Here is a 23,466-nt window from a genome sequence, read left to right on the forward strand (position 1 = left end):
CTTTTCAATATAGTTAACTGGCTCTCTGATGATATAACACAACATATTAGCAAGCATCACTAAAATATTTTGACCTCAATCTTTTACACAAACCAGACGAAATTGATCACATATCTAATATCCACTTCTCAAATGAATCAAGCCTTGAGCATTAACAGTAATTAATTATTCCTTGATCTTTCACACAAAACCTTCACTCTCATCTGATGCCTTGAGTGAAAAAGAAACAGCCTCCAGCAAAGTAGCAAGAAACTGCTGAAAAGTTAGGGCTTGAAAAAATGTTTTAAAGTTTTTATTTGTAAGTCTCATGCTCATCAAGCATTTTCAAATGAATATTATGAAATATTAAATTTAAAATAAAACATTTATTTTCTATTTCAATATATTTTTAAAATAATCTATTCTTGTGATGGCAAAACTAAATTTTCAGCAGCCGTTACTCTAGTCCTCAGTGTCACATGATCCTTCAGAAATCATTTTAATATGCTGATTTGCTGCTCAAGAAACATTTCTCATTATTGTCAATGCTGCAAACAGTTGTACTGCTTAATATTTTTTCTGCAAACAATACATTTTTTCAGGATTCTTTGATGAATAGGAAGTTCAAGTTTCAAAAGCTCAAAATCATTTATTTGAAACAGAAATTATTAATGTATTTACGATCACTTTTTTATAAAAGCATTTTAATAAATTAAATAAAAGCATTGATTTCGTTCAAAACAAGCAAACAAACAATAACGCTCACTGACCAGAAACGTTTGAACATGTCTTTAAGCTTCAAGAGTTCAGTTCAGTCTTCTCACAAACATTTGATTCATTGAAATGAGTCATCAGAGTGCACCCTCACTCCACCCACTGAAGACTGGGGGCACAAACTCCACAGGGGTTTGAAAATGAAAATGGCTTCTTAGTGTCCACTGTCTCTTTAAGGAACACCCCATTAAGAGGAGAAAAAAAGAGAGGACAAAAAAAAAAAAGTATATCGGGAGAAATCTGTGACCACAAGTGCAAAATGAATCAATGGAGAGGCATTGTTTTGTGTGCACCACAGAGATCCTGTGGAAAACAAACCTCCTTTCTGCTTCCTCTGTCGATGCTGGCCCAGAACCGATACAGTGTGGGCCCAGAGCCAGATCAACCAGCTCCACCGCTTCAGCAAAGCGTCTCAGACGCCCAACTGCGATGCACAATGAATCAAACAAAAAGTACGGCGACACCTAATTTCCCCCTCACTGAGAGACTCATTCAATGCCATAACTGACGGGAAAAGACAACTAGAACAGAAAAACATTGGCCTGAGTCCAGAGTTTTGTCACGTTTTATCTTGACGTGCAAAAGTACTTAAAAAAAACACCAAAGTTTGTTAAAGTACATTATCTACAAATACATTTATCTAGAATTACCCATATAGCAAGCTCCCAAAAAACAGCAACATCTTGCAGCAAATAAAAAAAAACAGCACTAAAAACAGCAGTTCTTATTATAGCTGGTGTCACATCATAAATCCCAGTAGGGTCAGAGTCAAGCGGTTGAACGTGGCACACAGTTACGATACGATGCTTTCAGGAGATCAACACATGAATAGCACAGTTGCATCACACAGTTGAGTTGGCTGGCAGGTTTGGGATGAAACTACTGTGATAGTAAGAACGAAACAAATTTTTGTCCCATGTGAGAGGCTGGTTTGTACTTGTTCACATTACATGAGCCTCACTGCACACCTCCACACAGTCAACTGTGTGCATAATTTGGATGAGCTGCCAGACAGATATTAAATGCCTGCTGTCTGCCATGTCCTTAAGTGAAGCTGTCAACTGCCCTGGGCCACAGCCATTCTCTGAGTTATAGTACTCCATATCTCGGTGTACATGTGATCATCATAGTTGCTCCACATCTTCATTCTAGGGCTGGACGATATGGCCTAAGAAAAAAACCTTCTGGGATTTAATCTGGATTTCCCCCTTGGGTTTAAAGTGCAATCAGAAACAACAAGCCAAAAAGACAAGATGGCAGGCCCAGCCATAGTAAAAAGTGAATATGTAACTTAACATAACGTAACATAACATACAATTATGTGACCTTTTTTGATAAGTTTTCTTTAAACACAAAAAAGTTTTAACATCTTGCTATTCAGTAGATAGGAGGTAGTTCTGATAAAGTGTAAACAAAACATTCAACAGCATTAAATATCAGTGACTGTTTTGGCGGGACGATGACAAATGGTTTGCAGATCCTCAGGACCACTGACAAACATCTGATCTTGTAAAATGTGTGGTAAGTACTGTCGCTCCATAGTATAAACAGTACATGCGATCGCGAATCTCGAAAGTGAAACTAAAAAACGATCGTGCTTTCAAAAGCAGTTTCAATGCCAGGCATACACCCTGATGCCCGCAATTTTATATACAATCAGAGCTCTACGCTTCCTTTTCTTTTTAGGAGCGTGTCAAATCAATAATCAAAAATTCTGATCAAAAATTAACCTTCCCATTACGAGGTGATATTTGACTCATTAAAATGATTTACAGGGAATTTAGTTTTTAGCTTTGTAATGGCATTTTTCTAACTTTATTAAAAGTATGTTATCTTTTATGTCAAATTAAAAAAATAATATATATTAATAAGCTTTTTATAATTTCTAATTAAAACACCTGAATAAAAACAAGTAGAATAAGATACCAATCAAATGAAATCAGTATTTAAGGAATAAATGTGTACTACAGAGGGGGCACAGAAGAACACACAAGTGGCTTGTAGGTGTATCATCAGATGTTTAATGAGGCTCAGAGGTTGCATAAGTGCAATTAAATTCATAAATTCATGTTGAGGTTAATGTTTTAAATATACAATTTTGAATGTAGAAATATTAAGGCCCGGTTTCACAGACAGGGCTTAGACTAAGCCAGGATTAGGCCATAGTTCAATTAGGACATTTAAGTACTTTTTATTAACATGCCTTACTGGTGTGCATCTTGAGACAAAACAAAAGGCACTGATATGTTTTAAGATCAATCAGTGCAAGTTTATTTCAGTTGAAACAGATCAGAATTACATTTTAGTCTGGGACTAATCTTAAACCTTGTCTGTGAAACCGGGGGTAAATGATTTAAATAACAGAAAAGATACTTAAATTAAATTAAAACCACCAGTAGGTGGCGGTATGTCACTGATTTTATCACTGAATCATTCATTAAATTGATTCGTTCGAACGGATGATTCATTCAGGAATGAAGTAGACTGTCTTTATGAATGGGTAATTGAATCATTGACTCACTAGATTCGTTTAAAAACGCAGTTCATTCATAAACGAAACACCGATGTGTTTGAATGGAGATGTGCTGGGACTTTGTTAGAAACTATTTTTGTTGATGAAATAGAGCAAAAATAAGGCAATAGTGTTGTAGTCAGACAATATAAGTCATTTAATATTAACTTCTTGTTTAATGAACTGTTGTATTAAATCAATATAACATTTGCAAACTCCCTTAATAATCATTAAAAGCTGTCCCACATCTTAGTTCATCGCGATCTCACAAAAGTCCATTATAATCAACAAAGCTCCTGACACGGTGTAAATAAGAGATTCATGCACTACACTACTTTTGTTATGTGATGCATTACTCAACCTGCAAAAACACATAAGTAGGTTAGATACCTTTAAAGCTCCCTCAGCACAAACACAAACATGCTGATCGGGTCAGTCCACTGGTGCTCCTAAATATTTGTTCATAGTCGCACGCAGTAGTTTTCAGTCGCAAATGGGATCACGAGTGTAGGGACGCACATGCGCACAAGTTATTTAACAGTAATCAGTTTTTCCACATGTTCATGGCCGTTGTTTGAGTTGAAAAGAGACGGACATCAAAATAGCTGAGACTGCAACAACAGACGCTCACATTGACAAGCGCTTGTGAGTGAGAGGGTATGAGACAGCTCAGCTTTGGTTTATCAGTCATGACTTAATGGGGAAAAATAGAGCAGACACTGAACATGGTTGAAGCTTTCTAGTGCGCGCGCGCCGGCCGCCTGCGTTCGCGTACAACTTCAAATGGAGTATACTTTGAAAGGTTGCGCGTTCGCGTACAAAAACATGTAGTTTTTGAAAGATATAATACACAAAGATGCTTTTATCTTGGATATGCAGTGCAGATGAGCTGCAAACTCAAGCCTAAATGCTTGCAAATCAATTTGTGAGAGGCAAGTGATAAACAGAGTGAACACAAAAGAGAGAATAACAAAACAGAACATCACAGGTTCAATACAAGTTACATTTTTGTGACATTGTTGATTAAGAGAAAATAATGGACTCCTCCCAGAGTTATAAAAATCCCCCAGCAGATTTGCAAAGAAAATGTAAATGGCCTTGGCAGTCCGTGATGACATATCAAATACCGTTTAAGCCTCTACTCCGTTTCATGTGAGATTACTACATTATCTCTACAGCCCTATTCATTCAAAGCACACCATTAGTATGTAGTGTGAGTTTTTAAATGCTTAGCTTGCAGTCCTTTTGACATACAAAAAGATCACTGTTCTATAAAACAACCTGTAAATTTCAGAACTCAAAACTTCCACGTTAGTCTAAAATCAGCTTATATTGAAGCCATTATGCCAAAACAGGTTGTGGAATGTGCCACTTTATGACAAAATAGTGTGGCTAAACCCCACCTCTGCAGAAGATGATGCTTCCAATTCATTCATAACACCTGCTTCTACATCGCTGCCTGTTTAGCCCCGCCCACAGATTTCCACATGTAGTGTACATAACAAGACGCAAACACAGGTCTAAATGATGAAGATGGCACCAAAGACAACAAAACACTGTGCAGTGCCAAGTTGTAGAAAACATCAGTTCTTACCGCATCAGTAAGAACTTGGTCCTTTGTTTACTTCATTTTACCGTGAATTTGTTTATAAACAAGGCACAATTTGATGCAGGATTTTCAACTAAAAGACGATGCTGTCGACTATATTGTATCAGACAGTAATGTCGCAACACACAAGTGAGAGTAACTGTTTTTATTATGTGGTCACTATTGGTTTGTCTGTTATTATAGTTCAATTGATGTATACTGAGTATTTATGCGTTTTTGACCTAAAACACAACAGCATCCATCTGTGTAGGATGTACGCTGTCAAACATACACAACTGTTAGCCAATAATAGCAGTGGGCTTTTACTTCAGAGTTTACAATCTGTCAAGCCTCAAACAGAGCGTTCTGATGAGGGGGGTCAAAACAGGACAGAAAATGGTCTATTGCTTCTAAATGATGTTTTTTGATGTAAAAATCTTGATAACATTATAAATGGACCTCAGAGAACAGTACAAAATAAAAACATCAAAGGCAGTTCATTACCCCTTTAATGAATCCTTGCTGAATAAGAGTATTCATTTATTCTATTAATAAAGAAAGAAAGAAAGAAAGAAAGAAAGAAAGAAAGAAAGAAAGAAAGAAAGAAAGAAAGAAAGAATCTTACTGACCCCAAACTTTTGAACAGTTGTGTATGTGTTGGCATGAGATTACTGTAATAGAGTCTGTCTGTGTAATGTTACATAAACTCTTCACGTCATGACCATGTAAATCCTGTAAAGCTTTCATGTGAAAGGGAATACTAGAAAGGGATGTGATGTAACAATCTGCAAAGCAAGGTTTATATCTAACAAACATCAGTAATACACAACCAGATCATAAACCTCAAAACACACACCCATACCCAGTTTTTATTACTCAATCTGAAGGAAATTATATTAATGAATGCAAAATATATTGACAAGGACCTGAAGTGCTGATGCAATGTCATGAAATAAAAGGACAATACATAATTTTTTCCGCCAAATTTTCACTATTGTAATGATGAAACACTGATCATCCCACCCTATGACATAATGTGTCTGTGAACTCTGGCTACGTGTGTTATAGTAGAGTATGAGCCAGACTATTGTATCTATAAAGCTCATGGGGCTGTACATTAATTTGTTTTCAAGAGCTCTAGAAATCAGAAAAATAATGGTAGAGGGAACATACTTTAACAGCACAATGGACGGGCTGATTGTCAGCCCTTTTTAGCATACCATCTGAAATGCCTGTGTTTATAACCAAGACAACTAGACAAACAACATGACAGTGAGCCCCAGCTGTGTCGTGCAAACACGCTGCACTACGGGTGGAACCGTTTGATTTGGGTCTGGTATAAATCATTGATTTGCCATCTATGTCTGACATTGTACAATCCATTTGACCCCCTGCATTTCTGTTTCAACCGTATTGTTATGCCATGCAATAACAACGGCTTTTTAAAACTACAGTATGGTTGGGAAGGAATCCGTGCTCACCGTTTCGCTGAGGAGGTCCTCTGCCCATCTGCTGGTTCTTGCCAAAAGGATCCTGTGGGTTTGGGCTCATGGCGCTAGTGTGCAGAGCTGAGTCAGAGTTTGTTCTGTGGCAGAAGGAGAGAGGAAGAAAGGAGGAAAACAGCTCGGTCAGTGAGCCACCGAAAAAACTGCTGAGCAGAGTCATACCAACATGACCCTTTGCCCTCGCTCACTGCCTTCATCAAAGCAACTACACATGAAGAGAGCACTCTCAAGAGCACCTTACTGTACTCCAGTGCTTCACTCTGCTTTATCAGGTCTGACATTTAAACCATTCTCAAGTGATGGAAAAAAAAATAAAAAATAATATTTGTGGAGCAAAAGTTCAAGGTTATTGTCACTCTACATCCCAATAATGAGTGAGGTAAACGGGAAAAAAAAAAACATTAGTAGAAATAATGATCCCTGGTTTGGATTAGTTTGGTACAGTTACATATTAGTCTACTTAGATTAGCCGGCTGAGTACTGAAACAGCATCTGTGATTGGCTTGAAATCATTCTGTTTGTATGAAGACTTGATCAAGAAACAGTTTTAATCAAATCTACGGATAACAAGCTGATAAAAGGAGATCTGCAGGGGATGACTAAAAGAAAAAACAAGAGACAGGTCCAGAGAGATCTTTGAGAGGGAAACTTGAAAGTCAAAGGTCACCTGTTAAGCTGTGAAATTAATCTAAATCCAGGTCGTTTCTCTTCGGTCCATGGCAGTTGTTCCCTTTAGAAATGGAAACAGTCTCGTGTTAATCACTACTGTACTGAGCCTGTAGCCCTGGCTCAGGGGTTAGTACAGCAGGATGAGCAAGCGAGAGAGACAAAGAGAGAAGACAGCGAGCAGGGTGGAAATTCCTCTGTGACACCTTCAAGAAAACATAAACAGAGCCATAGAAATCAGAGCCTATTCCCCCAGGTTAGCCTAATACTGTGCAGCACTGATTTACTGCTTCAATTAGATTGGAGCTACCACGTCTGAGAGCAAACAAAAGTGCTATAATATCTTCAATGGTTAATGAACCAAAAGAAGCATGCAGGCAACGCCTCAGCAGAGCAACAACACAGGAAATCAGAATATAGACTCAACCAAATAAACAAATACATCTTACTGGCCACAAATGCAATCGACAAGAATAAAAACCTTAATCTTTGTGACAGCCACGCAATTCAGAGACTATTTCTAAAGAAAATGCGACCAGAACTTGACTGTGGAACTTGCTTTCATGACGCCTGGGCATTGCTATGTGGTTGCTAGGGTAAAGCATGGTGCTTTCAACAGCAGGGTCATGGGTCAGAGAACACACATAATGTACTGTTAACTACTATCTAATTAAATAAAACTACCATTCAAACCATTCATTCATACCATTTTGGTGTCCCTAGGTGTTTTTAGCTGTGCCATTACTCACGGCGATTAATAACATATGGCAAGTGTGGCAAGAGCACAAAACTAGACATGGGTGTATAATGATCCATGTGCACATGCAGTGTAGATGCACAAGCATCACAGCAGATGTAGCCTGTGCACGCTGCTGTATGCCAGAACAGGGAAGCTGGTTCCCACTAAGAGGGTTAACATATTCCTATCACTAGGACAATAAAGAGAAATAATAAACAGATTTCCTGTAGCCGCTCTACTGAAGGAGAGGACTCCAGTATGCCAGACCACACTAGAGTGATGTAATGCTCCACCAATACACTGCAGCCAGTGCGGGAAAAGAAAAGATACTCCTTGTAACAACAGAAAATGGCCTTCCTTCACATTTTCCTGTAAAGCTGGTCTGCACCGCGTTTTGAAGTGTATTAAGGCTTAGCTGCACATGCAATATGGAGCACTAAAGTCAGTGCCTGTCAAACACCCATGATGGAAAGATATTTAATATTTCAACTGCATATACAATTTCTGTCCATTTTGAATTGCACTGTTTTTACAAACAAATAAACTTATGATGCATTGTCAGTTAAGCATAAATGTTTATTAGTTTATTATTTACTAATTGTACAACTGGATTTTAAGTCTAAAATCAGATTTTCAAAATGCATTTTTTTTATGATTTATGACCTTTTTCTCATTATTGTGTGATATACGGGTGAACTCACAACTGCAAGTTAAGTCAGAATTTGTGAGGAAAAGTTGTGGGATATAAATTGCGAGAAAAAAAGTTACCTTTTTTTTTCAGTGGTGGAAACGGGCTTCCATACCCTCATGATATTCAAACTTTTATGAATTTTTCTTCTGTTGAACATGAAGATATTTTGAAAAATGTTGGTAACAGTTGACCATAGTATGGATAAAAAGCACTATGGCAGGCAATGGCAACCAGTAACTGTTTGGTTACCAACATATGGTTGATCTATCCCTTTAAAACTGTGTAATCTAAATGAATGGGCATTTTATACAATATGTCACTCAAATAAATAAAGATTTAAGTGTAGTAGAGCTTAAAGGCAGTTTCTAGCAGTATAACATTATACAGACTCCTAACAAAAGCTGGTCTTGGTAAAAGTTGCTAGAAAAGGATTCATAAACAGATTGTTATTTAAAGCTGACCTGTGGTCAAAGACAACGTGAAAAACAGATGTTTTTAAACTGGCATGGCTGACCACCAAAAACAGAGAGATTCTTCAATGAAAGCTTATCGCTATTGAATCACACTTGAGTGAGGACGAATGCCTTTCTAGAAAACCTCCCTGAGGAAGTCTCGTCTGGGAAGAGCAGAGGCTCTTCCAGGATGGGAGAGCGTGGGACTAAGAGGACAGTGCTGACCCGTGATCCTGGCCCAGTCCAGCTGAGCTCCACAGGGAAACGTATGGATGTTGCCTAGGATTCAGAACCAGCCCTGTTTACCCAGACACCAGAGGGACAGCTGCACCCCAGGGAGAGCTGAGTCTGAAAGTATCATAGTAGCACTGTTGTCCCTACGGACGCAACTGTGCACTGGGGCACACTAAAACACTGACATTCAGATTGTACACCACATTATATGTTAGTACTGTAAGGGTCACAAATCCACATGAGAATATTTTGTGGTAAAAAATAGTCAAAGAAAAATGTTGAAAGGAATGGACGTTAAAAGTCTCCAAAACATGTTACGATATCAGTCGCTCTTTCTCTCGATCATTTCAATGCCAACAACATCTTTTTATTGGCAACATACTACCTCAGTCCACTCACATTTCCTTTTCTGGTGGTAAATGTTAAGCCCTGTGAACTGGACTCAAAACACATCCGCCACCCATACACCAGGTTATTGTGTGAATAAGCAACAGAAATCTGCACTGGTTGCACAAGTTGTGTGGTGAACGGACAGAAGGGGTTAAGGAGCTGCGTTGACGCCCTTTTCAGCTCATTAACCCTTACCCAGTGTGTGCTGCGGTAGGTAATGCATCACAGATGTGTTGAGAGAGCTGTAAACAGTTCCTCCAGGGCATACATTAGGATGAGACTCCAGTAAAGCAGGACGATCATCCTCTGCTGCACTCCTAAACCATTAGAGAACCAAGAACAATCCCCTACGGACTACTCATACTAGCACCCAGTGCTCATTTACTCAGTATTTAATACTACAATAGCTTTCAAAAGCTAGGTAAATTTTCATTAAGACCTTTCTGAGACCAAGTAAAGAAAATTTAAGGAATAACTTGAATGGAACACAATACGTAAATATGGTCTCTAAATGTGAATGTATTGTATTAGCAACACTTCAAAGTTTAGAAATACTTCCAACAAATCTCCATTACGTTTTAATTCATTTTACAAAATATATATCTCATTTTATATCTAGAATAAATGTATCTTGATTTAAGAATGTTCAGAAGTTTATTTGTATTAGAAAACAAAACTATTAATGTTTTTTACAGTGCACTTAATACCATGACTTTATGACTTTAAGACTGTCTGCTCCGATTTATGAGGTTTTTAGATGTTTTTTAGGATGAATTAAGACCTTTATAACACTAAAAGAAACACTGTTAATAATTAAAATGTTTTCTACTCAACAAATACCATTTAATCTACCAAAAATGTAACATTTAAGTGTTTCAATATTTAAATGTACTCCTTGGATGATTTTCCTCAATTACAAAAAAAAGAAAATGCCAAAATTTCCCACAGCCAAAACTGCATGCATCAGGAAGCCTGATTTAAGTGTGTTTTCTGGATTTTTTTTTTTATGCCAAGTTCTAAAATACGTTTTGGGTATAAAAAATATTTTTAAATTCATTATCCTTAATCCTTATTCAATAAATCATGAAAAACTGTGAAAGTCATTTAGCCCCGTTACCAAATTATTAAGAAAAAAAGAAAAGAAAACAAATTCCCTTTCATTCATGTAAAATAAAGCATGTTTTATCAATAACTATAAACCAACATTTGGTCCCAAACTAGCTAGATGCTACTGAGTGATATTAATTTAGGCTAAATTTGCAACGCTGTTACACAAGCTTTTTATGCAAATTTATTTATATTTTTTTAAATTATCTATCTGATTGAAAAGCTTTCATTTTGTTGCAAACCTCAGAATATAATGCTCATATACATCTTCTGAATGTTAAACATAACATTCACTACTAACACGGAGAAGAAAAAAAGAAAATCAATCATTTTAAGGCCCTACTTTATACTCTTTTCATGGAAAGTCCCACTGAACCTTCATGAACACTGCCCCTAAATCCATAATCGCCGATTTGTTGCCAACTGGCCTTGATTTCTCCCTTGAGCAAAGCAGTAACTAGTTCCTTATGCCTTTTCTTTACATGCGTTAAAGCATCACAAACATCCAAGCAGACGTCCCTTGAGCCATTTTACAACTGCACAAACCAAACACTAATAAATCTGCAGATTTTCTGTGACGTGTCACACTGTCAGACAACAAACGGCAGACTTCACAAACACCACCAGCATCATTAAAAAATACCAAAAATCATTTGCGATTGCTCTCTGACTCCTAAATCTAGCTTAACCTCTAATGTCCACACAGACAGAAAACATCTGTTCAGCTCTTCGTTTATTCACGTGAGATGATATTAAAGCACAAGATCCCAAAAGAAAAAAAGACACAGCAGCAGACCCACAATTCAATCACACATATCTGCAAGGTCAAATGGGCACAGCGGAATAAAACAAAAACCAAACCAAAACATGGACCACGGTCATCATTAGCGAATGCTAATCTGGTCCAGAGCAAAGAGGGAGGCTTACAAACACGCTGAGCTCACGATCTGTTCTGGGGGAGGAGGAGAGCGGCTCTGAGGGGTAGCTAGCGAAAGATCTGGCAGGTTTAGTTAGTGCTGTTTACACTGAGAAGAGATTTGAGGAATAGCTGAACATTCATCCTTGAGGAAGAAAAAGAGACGGTTAGAATCAGAGAGAAATGCTGTGGTTAGTATTCATGCTTCACCAGGACACAATTGAACAAATATTGACAACACTCCTGAAGAAGAGAAGAAAACTGGATTTAATTAAAAAGGTTTAACAGGAAAGCATTGCAAAACATTTCTGAAATACACATTGTAGTGGTAAAGATCTAACTGTGCTTGATCCTCTGAAACCTTTGTTTCATAATTCATACGATGCCTCAGAGACGGCCCTTGAAGTAGAGTGAACCGCTCACTGTTTATGCATTTATAACGAAGCTCTAAAAGTTTGCCTAAGATCATATATTCAGCTAAACTCCACTTGTCTGCTACCCCCATCTCTGCTTCTGTACACAACAACTACACTACTAAAGTTTGGAATAACCATGATTTTTAGTCTTTTTGAAATGTTTAATGTTTCTTTAATGTTTATGCCAACCAAGTCTGCATTTACTTGATGACAAATACTGAAAAAACAGAGATGTTGTGAAATATTATACTTTTAAAATACATTTTAATTGTAATTATATAGACGAAATACTTCCAAGGCACACACGTGGTAAGATAAAAAGTCTTTAATGTACTGGGCTTAAATCATTACAAAATAATTAAAAGTAGATCTACGCGTTTCAGCAAAAACAGCCTTCTTCGGGACACACATCATCTGCTCAAACAGGTATTCTTAAACTGGTGTTAATTAATGAATCGTCAAAAACAGCTGGCTAATAGTGGCTAAGACTAGCTTCATATTATAAAAAAAAAAAAAATTATTGGGAGAGAAAATAATGATAATAAAAGAATTAATTCTATTTGAATATATTATAAAATATAATTTAATCCTGTAATGTCAAAGCCAACAGCAATGTATCCAGTCGTCAGTGTCACATGCTGCTTCAGAAATCATTCTAATATGCTGCTTTGTTGCTCAGTTATTATAAATTATTATTGATGCCAAGTTATTAATAATAATAGTAATAATAGTATAATAATTGTTCTTTTCAATGTTAAAAAATACTGCTTAATATTGCTGTGAAAACATTTTTTGATGAATAAAAGGTTCATAAGAACATTTTCAGCATTTATTTTTTAAATGGAATCTTTTCAAACATTACAAATGTCTTCACTGTCACTTTTGATCAATTTAACGCATCCTTGCTGAATAAATGCATTCATTAGGGCCCAAGCCAGTAAGGCGCAGGGCCCTATTGTTCCCCTAAGGATTATTATTAGGGCCCAAGCCAGTAAGGCGCAGGGCCCTATTGTTCTTCTAAGGATTATTATTTTTTTTATTATTTTTTATTTCGACTATCCGGGTACTTTTGGGGGCCTTAACGTGCCCGAAAACTCTTGAAAATTGGCACGCACATTGGAACCTGCGGCCATTAGGACGCCACAGACGCTGGGACCCGGGCGTGGCACAGGGGCTCTACGGCGCCCCCTGGAAGATTGTCAGAAAGCTTGATGTATAGCTCACACATACTTGCACGTATTCATATGAAACTCGGTACACATATAGAACTCATTGAGCCGAACAACTTTCACGCTGCATGTCTTAGGCTCCGCCCAACAGGAAGTCGGCTATTCAGGGCTGTTTAAAAAGCGCATGCTCTGGAATTTGATATACTCCTCTGAGGATTTCCATACGATTGCCACCAAACTCGGTGAACATGATCTCAAGACATTGGGGACGCTAAATTGCGAAGATATTTTTGATATGTCGAACGGTTTGCCCGTGGCGAGGCGATGAAGTTATGGCGAAAAATGAGACCCAGGAAATGCCTAATAACGTCCACATACATTGTATGATGTAGATCAAACTTCAGTGGTTTGTTCGTTGTATGATGCCGATCGGATAGATGTGACTATTATGACTGAAAGTTATAGCGCCACCAACTGGCTGCAGGAAGTGTGTCATTTTCAAAATGCTTTGAATTCAGCATCTTATTTTTACTCGATTTGCTTCAAACTTCACCAGAATAATGTCAAAACACGGCCGATGTAAAACTGTGAAGGGAATATTGATATCTAAAATTATGTTGCCATGGCAACGTGTCAAAGTTGAAAATTCGTTTCTGGTGATTTTGAGGCAGATAACATGTTTAGAATGTCATGAAACTCAACACACATATGAGTATTAATGATAGTTAGACACTGGAAAAAGCTCATAAACGGGCGTGGAAGAGGCACTCTATAGCGCCACCTTTTGTCAAAAATGAGGGGGTTACTTTTAGCTACAGACACCAAACTCGGTACATAAATTGTTCTTATTAATCCGGACAACTTTCTAATTTACAGTCATTAGCTACGACCAACAGGAAGTCGGCTATATTTATTTTAAAGTGGGTTTTTTTTTAAAACAGGCTGTAAACAAATTCATACTCCTCCAAACAGAAACACGTAAATCACACCAAACATTTTTTATCATGATGCCAAAATACTGAAGATGCTAAATTGCGGACGGATTTAGGATATCTTGAACGATGATTTAATGGCAATTTATTAAAGTTACTGTAAAAAATAGATTTTTTTTTTTTTTTTATCTTTTAAGAGCAGCTTCCAAACACTTCATAAAAAATTACATGCACATAACAATACAGTCTGAGGATATGTGATTAATTTCATGAATTTACAATACACTATGGAGAGCAGAAAATTAAAAAACTATCAGAGAGTTATTAAACTGCTGAGTGAGAGCTCCTGCCAGTCTGCCTCTGATTGAGGGGTGGGGGTGGGGTGGGCTGTCAGTGACTGTGTGGATTGAGGCAGTGGGTGAGAGAGAGAAAGAGAGAGAGAGGGTCTGTTTTTTAAAATCTTAAAAAAATGCTTATAAATCATTAAAGATTTTTATAACACTTTATAATAAGGTCTCATTTCTTAACATTAGGAAATGCATTAATTAACTGAACTAACAATGAAAAATATATTTTTACAGCATGTTAATTCTTCCATGATAGTATGAACTAACAAAGAACAATTTTTTTTAAAGCATTTATTAATCTTTTTAATGTTAGAAAAATAGTCATGTTCAAAAGATAAACTTTAAAATTTAATAATATATTAACACATTTTGGAATTAATATTGATCAATATTAAATGGTATATAATTATTAATGATTTTATATATATATATATATAATGATAGCTACAGACACCAAACTCGGTACATAAATTGTTCTTATTAATCCGGACAACTTTCTAATTTACAGTCATTAGCTACGACCAACAGGAAGTCGGCTATATTTATTTTAATGTGGGTTTTTTTTTTTTTAAACGCGCTGTAAACAAATTCATACTCCTCCAATCAGAAACACGGAAATCACACCAAATATTTTTTCTCACGATGCCAAAATACTGAAGATGCTAATTGCAGACAGATTTAGGATATCTTGAACTGCGTTTTAATGGCAATTTATTAAAGTTACAGTAAAAAAGAGAAAACTTTTTTTTTTTTTTCTTTTAAGAGCAGCTTCCAAACACTTCATAAAAAATTACATACACAGAACAAGACAGTCTGAGGATATGTGATTAATTCATGAATTTACAATACACTATGCGGAGGAGAACATTTTAAAACTATCAGAGATCTCCTGTCTCTGTGCTTCTAATGTGTGCGGTGGGTGACTGGGTGGGTGACTGACTGTGTGAGTTCAGTGAGTGTGGAGGGGGAGAGAGAGAGAGAGGGGGTCTGTTTAAACATCTCAATAAAATCCTTAAAAAATGCTTATAAAGCATTAAAGGTTTTGATAACACTTTATAATTAAGTCTCATTTGTTAACAGTAGGGAAGGCATTAATTAACATGAACTAACAATGAAAAATATATTTTTTACAGCATGTTAATTCTTCATTGATAGTATGAACTTACAATGAACTAACAATGAACAAAATATTTGTAATATTAGAAAAATAGTCATGTTCAAAAGATAAAACATTAAAATGTAATAATATATTAACACATTTTGGAATTGATTTTGATCAACATTAAATGGTATATATTTATTAATGATGTAAATTAACAACAGTTAAATAATGTTGTTTTTTAACATTGGTTAATTCACAAATAACATTAAATATTAACAATATATTTTTTACTTTATTCATTTGTGTTAGAAAAAATTATTAATGTTAGTTAATGGAAAAATAAATCATTAAAAAATGCTTATAAATCATTAAAACCTTTGGTAACTATAATAATTTCTCATTTGTTAGCATTTGTAAATGCATTAACTAACATGAACTACCAATGAAAAATATATTTTCACAGAATTTAAAGTTTTATATGTTGTTCTGTGTGTGTGTGTGTTTCACAGAGTTGATGGTTTGGATTAACCCTTTAATTGCCGTATCCCTTAAAACCAAACTGCCAGAGGGTTACTGTGATGCGTGTGCTCGCTGGGCACCGTTTTATCGATGCCACCGGGGGTGGCGTATGCTGACGGCTTGGGCCCGTCATCGCTGCTTGCAGCTATATTTTTTTTTTTATTTTTTTTTTTTATTATTTTTTATTTCGACTATCCGGGTACTTTTGGGGGCCTTAACGTGCCCGAAAACTCTTGAAAATTGGCACACACATTGGAACCTGCGGCCATTAGGACGCCGCTGAGGCTGGGACCCGGGCGTGGCACAGGGGCTCTACGGCGCCCCCTGCAAAATTGTCAGAAAGCTTGATGTATAGCTCACACATACTTGCACGTATTCATATGAAACTCGGTACACATATAGAACTCATTGAGCTGAACAACTTTCACGCAGCATGTCTTAGGCTCCGCCCAACAGGAAGTCGGCTATTCAGGGCTGTTTAAAAAGCGCATGCTCTGGAATTTGATATACTCCTCTGAGGATTTCCATACGATTGCCACCAAACTCGGTGAACATGATCTCAAGACATTGGGGACGCTAAATTGCGAAGATATTTTTGATATGTCGAACGGTTTGCCCGTGGCGAGGCGATGAAGTTATGGCGAAAAATGAGACCCAGGAAATGCGTAATAACGTCCACATACATTGTATGATGCAGATCAAACTTCAGTGATTTGTTCGTTGTATGATGCCGATCGGATAGATGTGACTATTATGACTGAAAGTTATAGCGCCACCAACTGGCTGCAGGAAGTGTGTCGTTTTCAAAATGCTTTGAATTCAGCATCTTATTTTTACTCGATTTGCTTCAAACTTCACCAGAATAATGTCAAAACACGGCCGATGTAAAACTGTGAAAGGAATATTGATATCTAAAATTATGTTACCATGGCAACGTGTCAAAGTTGAAAATTCGTTTCTGGTGATTTTGAGGCAGATAACATGTTTAGAATGTCATGAAACTCAACACACATATCAGTATTAATGATAGTTAGACACTGGAAAAAGCTCATAAACGGGCGTGGAAGAGGCACTCTATAGCGCCACCTTTTGTCAAAAATGGGGGGGTTAGTTTTAGCTACAGACACCAAACTCGGTACATAAATTGTTCTTATTAATCCGGACAACTTTCTAATTTACAGTCATTAGCTACGACCAACAGGAAGTCGGCTATATTTATTTTAATGTGGGTTTTTTAAAAAAACGGGCTGTAAACAAATTAATACTCCTCCAAGCAGAAACACGGAAATCACACCAAACATTTTTTATCATGATGCCAAAATACTGAAGATGCTAAATTGCGGACGGATTTAGGATATCTTGAACGATGATTTAATGGCAATTTATTAAAGTTACAGTAAAAAATAGATTTTTTTTTTTTTTTATCTTTTAAGAGCAGCTTCCAAACACTTCATAAAAAATTACATACACAGAACAATACAGTGTGAGGATATGTGATTAATTTCATGAATTTACAATACACTATGCAGAGGAGAAAATTAAAAAACTATCAGAGAGTTGATATACTGCTTCTGAGTGAGAGCTCCTGTCACTGCATCTGAGTGAGGGGTGGGGGTGGGGTGGGCTGTGAGTGACTGTGTGAGTGACTGTGTGGATTGAGCCAGTGGGTGAGAGAGAGAAAGAGAGAGAGAGAGGGTCTGTTTTTTTAAATCTTTAAAAAATGCTTATAAATCATTAAAGATTTTGATAACACTTTATAATAAGGTCTCAATTCTTAACATTAGGAAATGCATTAATTAACGTGAACTAACAATGAAAAATATATTTTTACAGCATGTTAATTCTTCCATGATAGTATGAACTAACAAAGAACAATTTTTTTAAAAGCATTTATTAATCTTTTTAATGTTAGAAAAATAATCATGTTCAAAAGATAAACTTTAAAATTTAATAATATATTAACACATTTTGGAATTAATATTGATCAACATTAAATGGTATATAATTATTAATGATTATATATATAATGATAGCTACAGACACCAAACTCGGTACATAAATTGTTCATATTAAGCCGGACAACTTTCTAATTTACAGTCATTAGCTACGACCAACAGGAAATCGGCTATTTTTTTTTTAATGTTTTTTTTTTTTTTTTTTTTTTAAAGGGCTGTAAACAAATTCATACTCCTCAAAGCAAAAACACGGAAATCACACCAAACATTTTTTCTCATGATGCCAAAATACTGAAGATGCTAAATTGCGGACGGATTTAGGATATCTTGAACGATGATTTAATGGCAATTTATTAAAGTTACAGTAAAAAAGAGAAAACTTTTTTTTTTTTTTTTATCTTTTAAGAACAGCTTCCAACCACTTCATAAAAAATTACATACACAGAACAATACAGTCTGAGGATATGTGATTAATTTCATGAATTTGCAATACACTATGCAGAGGAGAAAATTTAAAAACTATCAGAGAGCTGTTTCAATGCATCTGAGTGAGGGGTGGGGTGGGGTGGGCTGTGAGTGACTGTGTGAGTGACTGTGTGGATTGAGGAGCTGGGTGAGAGAGAGAAAGAGAGAGAGAGGGTCTGTTTTTTAAAATCTTAAAAAAATGCTTATAAATCATTAAAGATTTTGATAACACTTTATCATAAGGTCTCATTTCTTAACATTAGGAAATGCATTAATTAACGTGAACTAACAATGAAAAATATATTTTTACAGCATGTTAATTCTTCCATGATAGTATGAACTAACAAAGAACAATTTTTTTAAAGCATTTATTAATCTTTTTAATGTTAGAAAAATAGTCATGTTCAAAAAATAAAACTTTAAAATTTAAAAATATATTAACACATTTTGGAATTGATTTTGATCAACATTAAATGGTATATATTTATTAATGATGTTAACTAACAACAGTTAAATAATGTTTTTTAACATTGGTTAATTCACAAATAACATTAAATATTAACAATATATTTTTTACTTTATTCATTTGTGTTAGAAAAAATTATTCATGTTAGTTAATGGAAAAATAAATCATTAAAAAATTCTTATAAATCATTAAAACCTTTTGGTAACTATAATAATTTCTCATTTGTTAGCATTAGTAAATGCATTAACTAACATGAACTACCAATGAAAAATATATTTTCACAGAATTTAAAGTTTTATATGTTGTTCTGTGTGTGTGTGTGTTTCACAGAGTTGATGGTTTGGATTAACTCTTTAATTGCCGTATCCCTTAAAACCAAACTGCCAGAGGGTTACTGTGATGTGTGTGCTCGCTGGGCACCGTTTTATCGATGCCACCGGGGTGGCGTATGCTGACGGCTTGGGCCCGTCATCGCTGCTTGCAGCTATATTTTATTTTTCTTTTCTTTTTTTAAATCGTGCTTGCCTCAAACTTTTGAATGGTATATCACGATTTCCACAAAAATAGTAAGCAGCAAAAATAGTTTTTAACATTAATAACAATAAGAAAGAATTCTTGAGTCCAAATCAGCATATCAGAATGATTTCTGAAGGATCATTTGATACTGAAGACTGTGCCATCATTCATTCAGCATTGCCATCACAGGAATAAATTACTTCTTTTTTCACAATAAATGTATTTGCAATTAATTACAAGACATGCAGCCTTGGTGAGCCTAAGAGACGTCTTTCAAAAACATTACAAAATCTTAATTATTCCAAACTATTATTCATCAATGTTCGAAGTGTAATTTAATTTCGCATTTCAAACTAAAAGCAATATAGTAAATAAGATAAAGCCCTGGACCTCATGTGTAGTGTCGTATGTGAGCCGCTCTATGGCATATGGCTGTCACAGCAGCGTTTCGCCACAGTGGGAACAGAAGGCTGTGCTAAAGCTGATCAGGCCAACCAGTTTTCAGGTGTAAACAATGCCACAGGGCGTGGACTCTGAAAGTTTGACAAGTTGACGAGTCAACATGGAGGCCAGGTAAGAAGGCATACTGGCTGCCGGCCAAGCCTGCATTCAAAACACAACTATGATGAGGAGAAGCTTCCTTAAGCCTTTTATTACTGGCTGCTATTCACTCCTCGGTAAACAAATGAGGAAAACCGTCCAATGGTTATGCCTCACCGGGGCTGAACCGAGAAGAGCGACATTTGTGAAGAGCAAACGTGCGTGCATTTATGGTCAGAGAAAGGATTTATAATCTCCTTCAGATTCGAGAAAGACAAAAAGACGTGCGTATGTCTCTTTGAACACTTTCGTTTTATCTAACCTTTTGCAAGTCTTATCTTTTGCTGCGGGTGCGGATTTTCTCTGCGCTAAAAAAACAAATGTGTCATTACTGTTTTCTTTTCAGGCATCTGTGGGGATAGCCTATGCAAATGCAAAACACACAGTAACACTCCCTCTAATGTGACATGATCTCTCTCGTAACACCGCTTGATGTCACTACGATGGCTTTGTTTCAAGATACCATCATCTTTGCACTCTGCCCTGCAACTGACAGGAGATATGATCATGAAGTATAATGTGACAATGTATGTAATGAATGCACAGACACATATTTGTTGGCGGTGGATGGGTGTGTGCAGGACTACATCGGTCCTAATAGTTTTAAGGGCAGGACTCACCTTCTCCAGCTGTTGTCAGGGGGAGGAGAAAGGTACATCGTTCCATATGGAGAGCTCTCAGCGTATTTCAGTCAAGGAAATCTTCTGAAACTTTCACAGGCAAATGTCACAAACACACATGCTTCAAACTTTGTTTATATATATATATAAGGCATAAATCTCAAAAATATTTTCATTTCTCTAGTCTAGACCATTTTTCAGACTGTCTAGTTTGGACTTTTACTGTATTTGTATATTTGAAGGTAATATTTACATTTTTCATTAAATGTTAAGTTTGTTTTTCCAAAGTTCTCTTTTTTCTTCACAACATTGTGGAACATATGGGGAAGTCGTGGCCTAATGGTTAGAGAGTCGGACTCGTAATCCAAAGGTTGCGGGTTCGAGTCTCGGGCCGGCAGGAATTGTAGGTGGGGGGAGTGAATGTCCAGCGCTCTCTCCACCCTCAATACCATGACAGAGGTGCCCTTGAGCAAGGCACCGAACCCCCAACTGCTCCCCGGGCGCCGCAGCATTGGCTGCCCACTGCTCCGGGTGTGTGTTCACGGTGTGTGTGTGTGTGTGTGTGTGTGTGCGCACTTTGGATGGGTTAAATGCAGAGCACGAATTCCGAGTATGGGTCACCGTACTTGGCCGTATGTCACTTTTTAAGCTGTAAATCTTTTGTTTAGCCTGTATATGCTCCCACTAAGTCAGATAATGAGGAAGAACCAAATTGCCCATCACAGCTATGCTGATGATACCCAGATTTACCTAGCCTTATCTCCAAATGACTACAGCCCCATTGACTCCATCTGCCAATGCATTGATGAAATTAACAGTTGGATGGGCCAGAACTTTCTTCAGTTAAACAAGGAGAAAACTGAAGTCATTGCATTTGGAAACAAAGATGAAGTTCTCAAGGTGAATGCATACCTTGACTCTAGGGGTCAAACAACTAAAAAACTTGGGGTGATTCTGGAGACAGACCTTAGTTTCAGTAGTCATGTCAAAGCAGTAACTAAATCAGCATACTATCATCTCAAAAACATTGCAAGAATTAGATGTTTTGTTTCCAGTCAAGACTTGGAGAAACTTGTTCATGCCTTTATCACCAGCAGGGTGGATTACTGTAACGGTCTCCTCACCTGTCTTCCCAAGAAGACCATTAGACAACTGCAGCTCATCCAGAACGCTGCTGCCAGGATTCTGACTAGAACCAGACAATCTGAGCATATCACACCAGTCCTCAGGTCCTTACACTGGCTTCCAGTTACATTTAGGATTGATTTTAAAGTACTTTTACTTGTTTATAAGTCACTCAATGGCCCAGGACCTAAATATATTGCTGATATGCTCACTGAATATAAACCAAACAGACCACTCAGATCATTAGGATCGAGTCAGTTAGAAATACCAAGGGTTTACACAAAACAAGGGGAGTCTGCTTTTAGCTATTATGTGGCCCGCAGTTGGAACCAGCTTCCAGAACAGATCAGATGTGCTAAAACATTAGCCACATTTAAATCAAGACTCAAAACTCATCTGTTTAACTGTGCATTTGTTGAATGAGCACTGTGCTATATGTCCGACCTGACTGCAATGAATTTTAAGTATAATCATTTTCTTTAAATTTATTTTAAATCAATTTCTTTATCATTTTAAAATTCCTTGTTTTTATTTCCATGTTTTTATTGATTTTTAATGTCTATTTCACTTTCTTTTATGTAAAGCACTTTGAATTACCACTGTGTATGAAATGTGCTATATAAATAAACTTGCCTTGCCTAAATTACACCTCTGCACTACTGTTCAAAAGTTTGGGGTCAATTATATTTTTTCAATGCTTTTGAAATAAGTCTATTATGCTCACATGACCCTTTTAAAATCTCACTTGTGCGGTCCAAATCCACTCAACCCTCTAACAAAAGTTACAGGAATTATAGGAGCGAAAACAGTCCAGCTGAAGAACTCCTTGAGTAAACACAGTTTCCTCAACTCAGACCGATGTTGACAATGCTGCCTCGTCATGTCGCTCTGTGCCAAGACTCTCACATCCAAATGTGAGGAGGGGTGGATTTACAAGACAGAAAGCAGGACAGAGTCTTTCTCGGTTTAACATCTGCTAAGGCCTGGAAAACCTAGTCATCAGTTCTGCTGCAGTAATGAGAGACTGAGCTCTTCATGCCAACCTTTCAACCACCAGCCTGCCCCGTGACCCTCACCATGACACAACACTGAACAACCAACCAATGAGCAGCCAAAGCCAAGTCACAGAAAAAACATCTTAGGCCTCCTCGTTCAAACACACTGTGCACATCGATAGCCGCCATCATATGTATGAAATCCCTGGCGTGACACTGTGTGAATACTGTTGTTGATATGCGGCCTGGGAGGGGGAAAGCAATGACGACATAAGCCGGACGGCTTGGATTACGAGGGATCCTTCCTAAAATCTAATTAGCCCTTGGCCGCTGAAGCGGTGTGGAGAGACAGGGTGGCTGTGACAGCACCTTCGTCTCAGAAGCTCCAGGATGGTGTGGGTGAGCTAACCTTTCTCTCTGACATTTCACACTCGACCCACACTGCTCATCCTCCGATTGGACATCATTCCAGAAACACTCCACAGACAAAGCAAGATCAAGGCATCTGGCGTGATATATGCGGCTCGACAGCAACTACATGGGTTAGGAAGAAGTTGGCTAGCGAGCCTGTGAGAGAGTCTAATCTTGGCAGACGTGGCTGAATCGATGAGAGCAAAACAAGCCAACACTGTGAGGGACATCTGGCGCTAAAGGGGAAAAAAAATCTGGAAAAAAAAAAAAAAAGC

General features: G+C 37.0%; 1 protein-coding gene across 4 annotated transcripts in view; it reads right to left on the reverse strand.

The window, feature by feature from the left end:
* The window catches only part of LOC306876282 (CREB-regulated transcription coactivator 3-like), a 53,819-nt gene that overhangs the window by 14,658 nt on the left and 15,695 nt on the right, over positions 1–23,466 (reverse strand). For 2 of the 4 annotated variants that reach the window (XM_079427318.1, XM_079427319.1), the window contains exons 4-6: positions 20,661–20,722; positions 7,026–7,088; positions 6,335–6,438 (exon numbers count right to left, since the gene is read on the reverse strand). In XM_079427318.1, the coding sequence (XP_079283444.1) occupies positions 6,335–6,438; positions 7,026–7,088; positions 20,661–20,722 (229 nt within the window). The remainder of the gene's footprint in view (positions 1–6,334; positions 6,439–7,025; positions 7,089–20,660; positions 20,723–23,466) is intronic. The other 2 variants (XM_079427320.1, XM_079427321.1) reach the window with 1 other exon arrangement.

Source organism: Barbus barbus (assembly GCF_936440315.1).
Source record: "Barbus barbus genome assembly, chromosome: 1".
Lineage (NCBI taxonomy): Eukaryota > Metazoa > Chordata > Actinopteri > Cypriniformes > Cyprinidae > Barbus > Barbus barbus.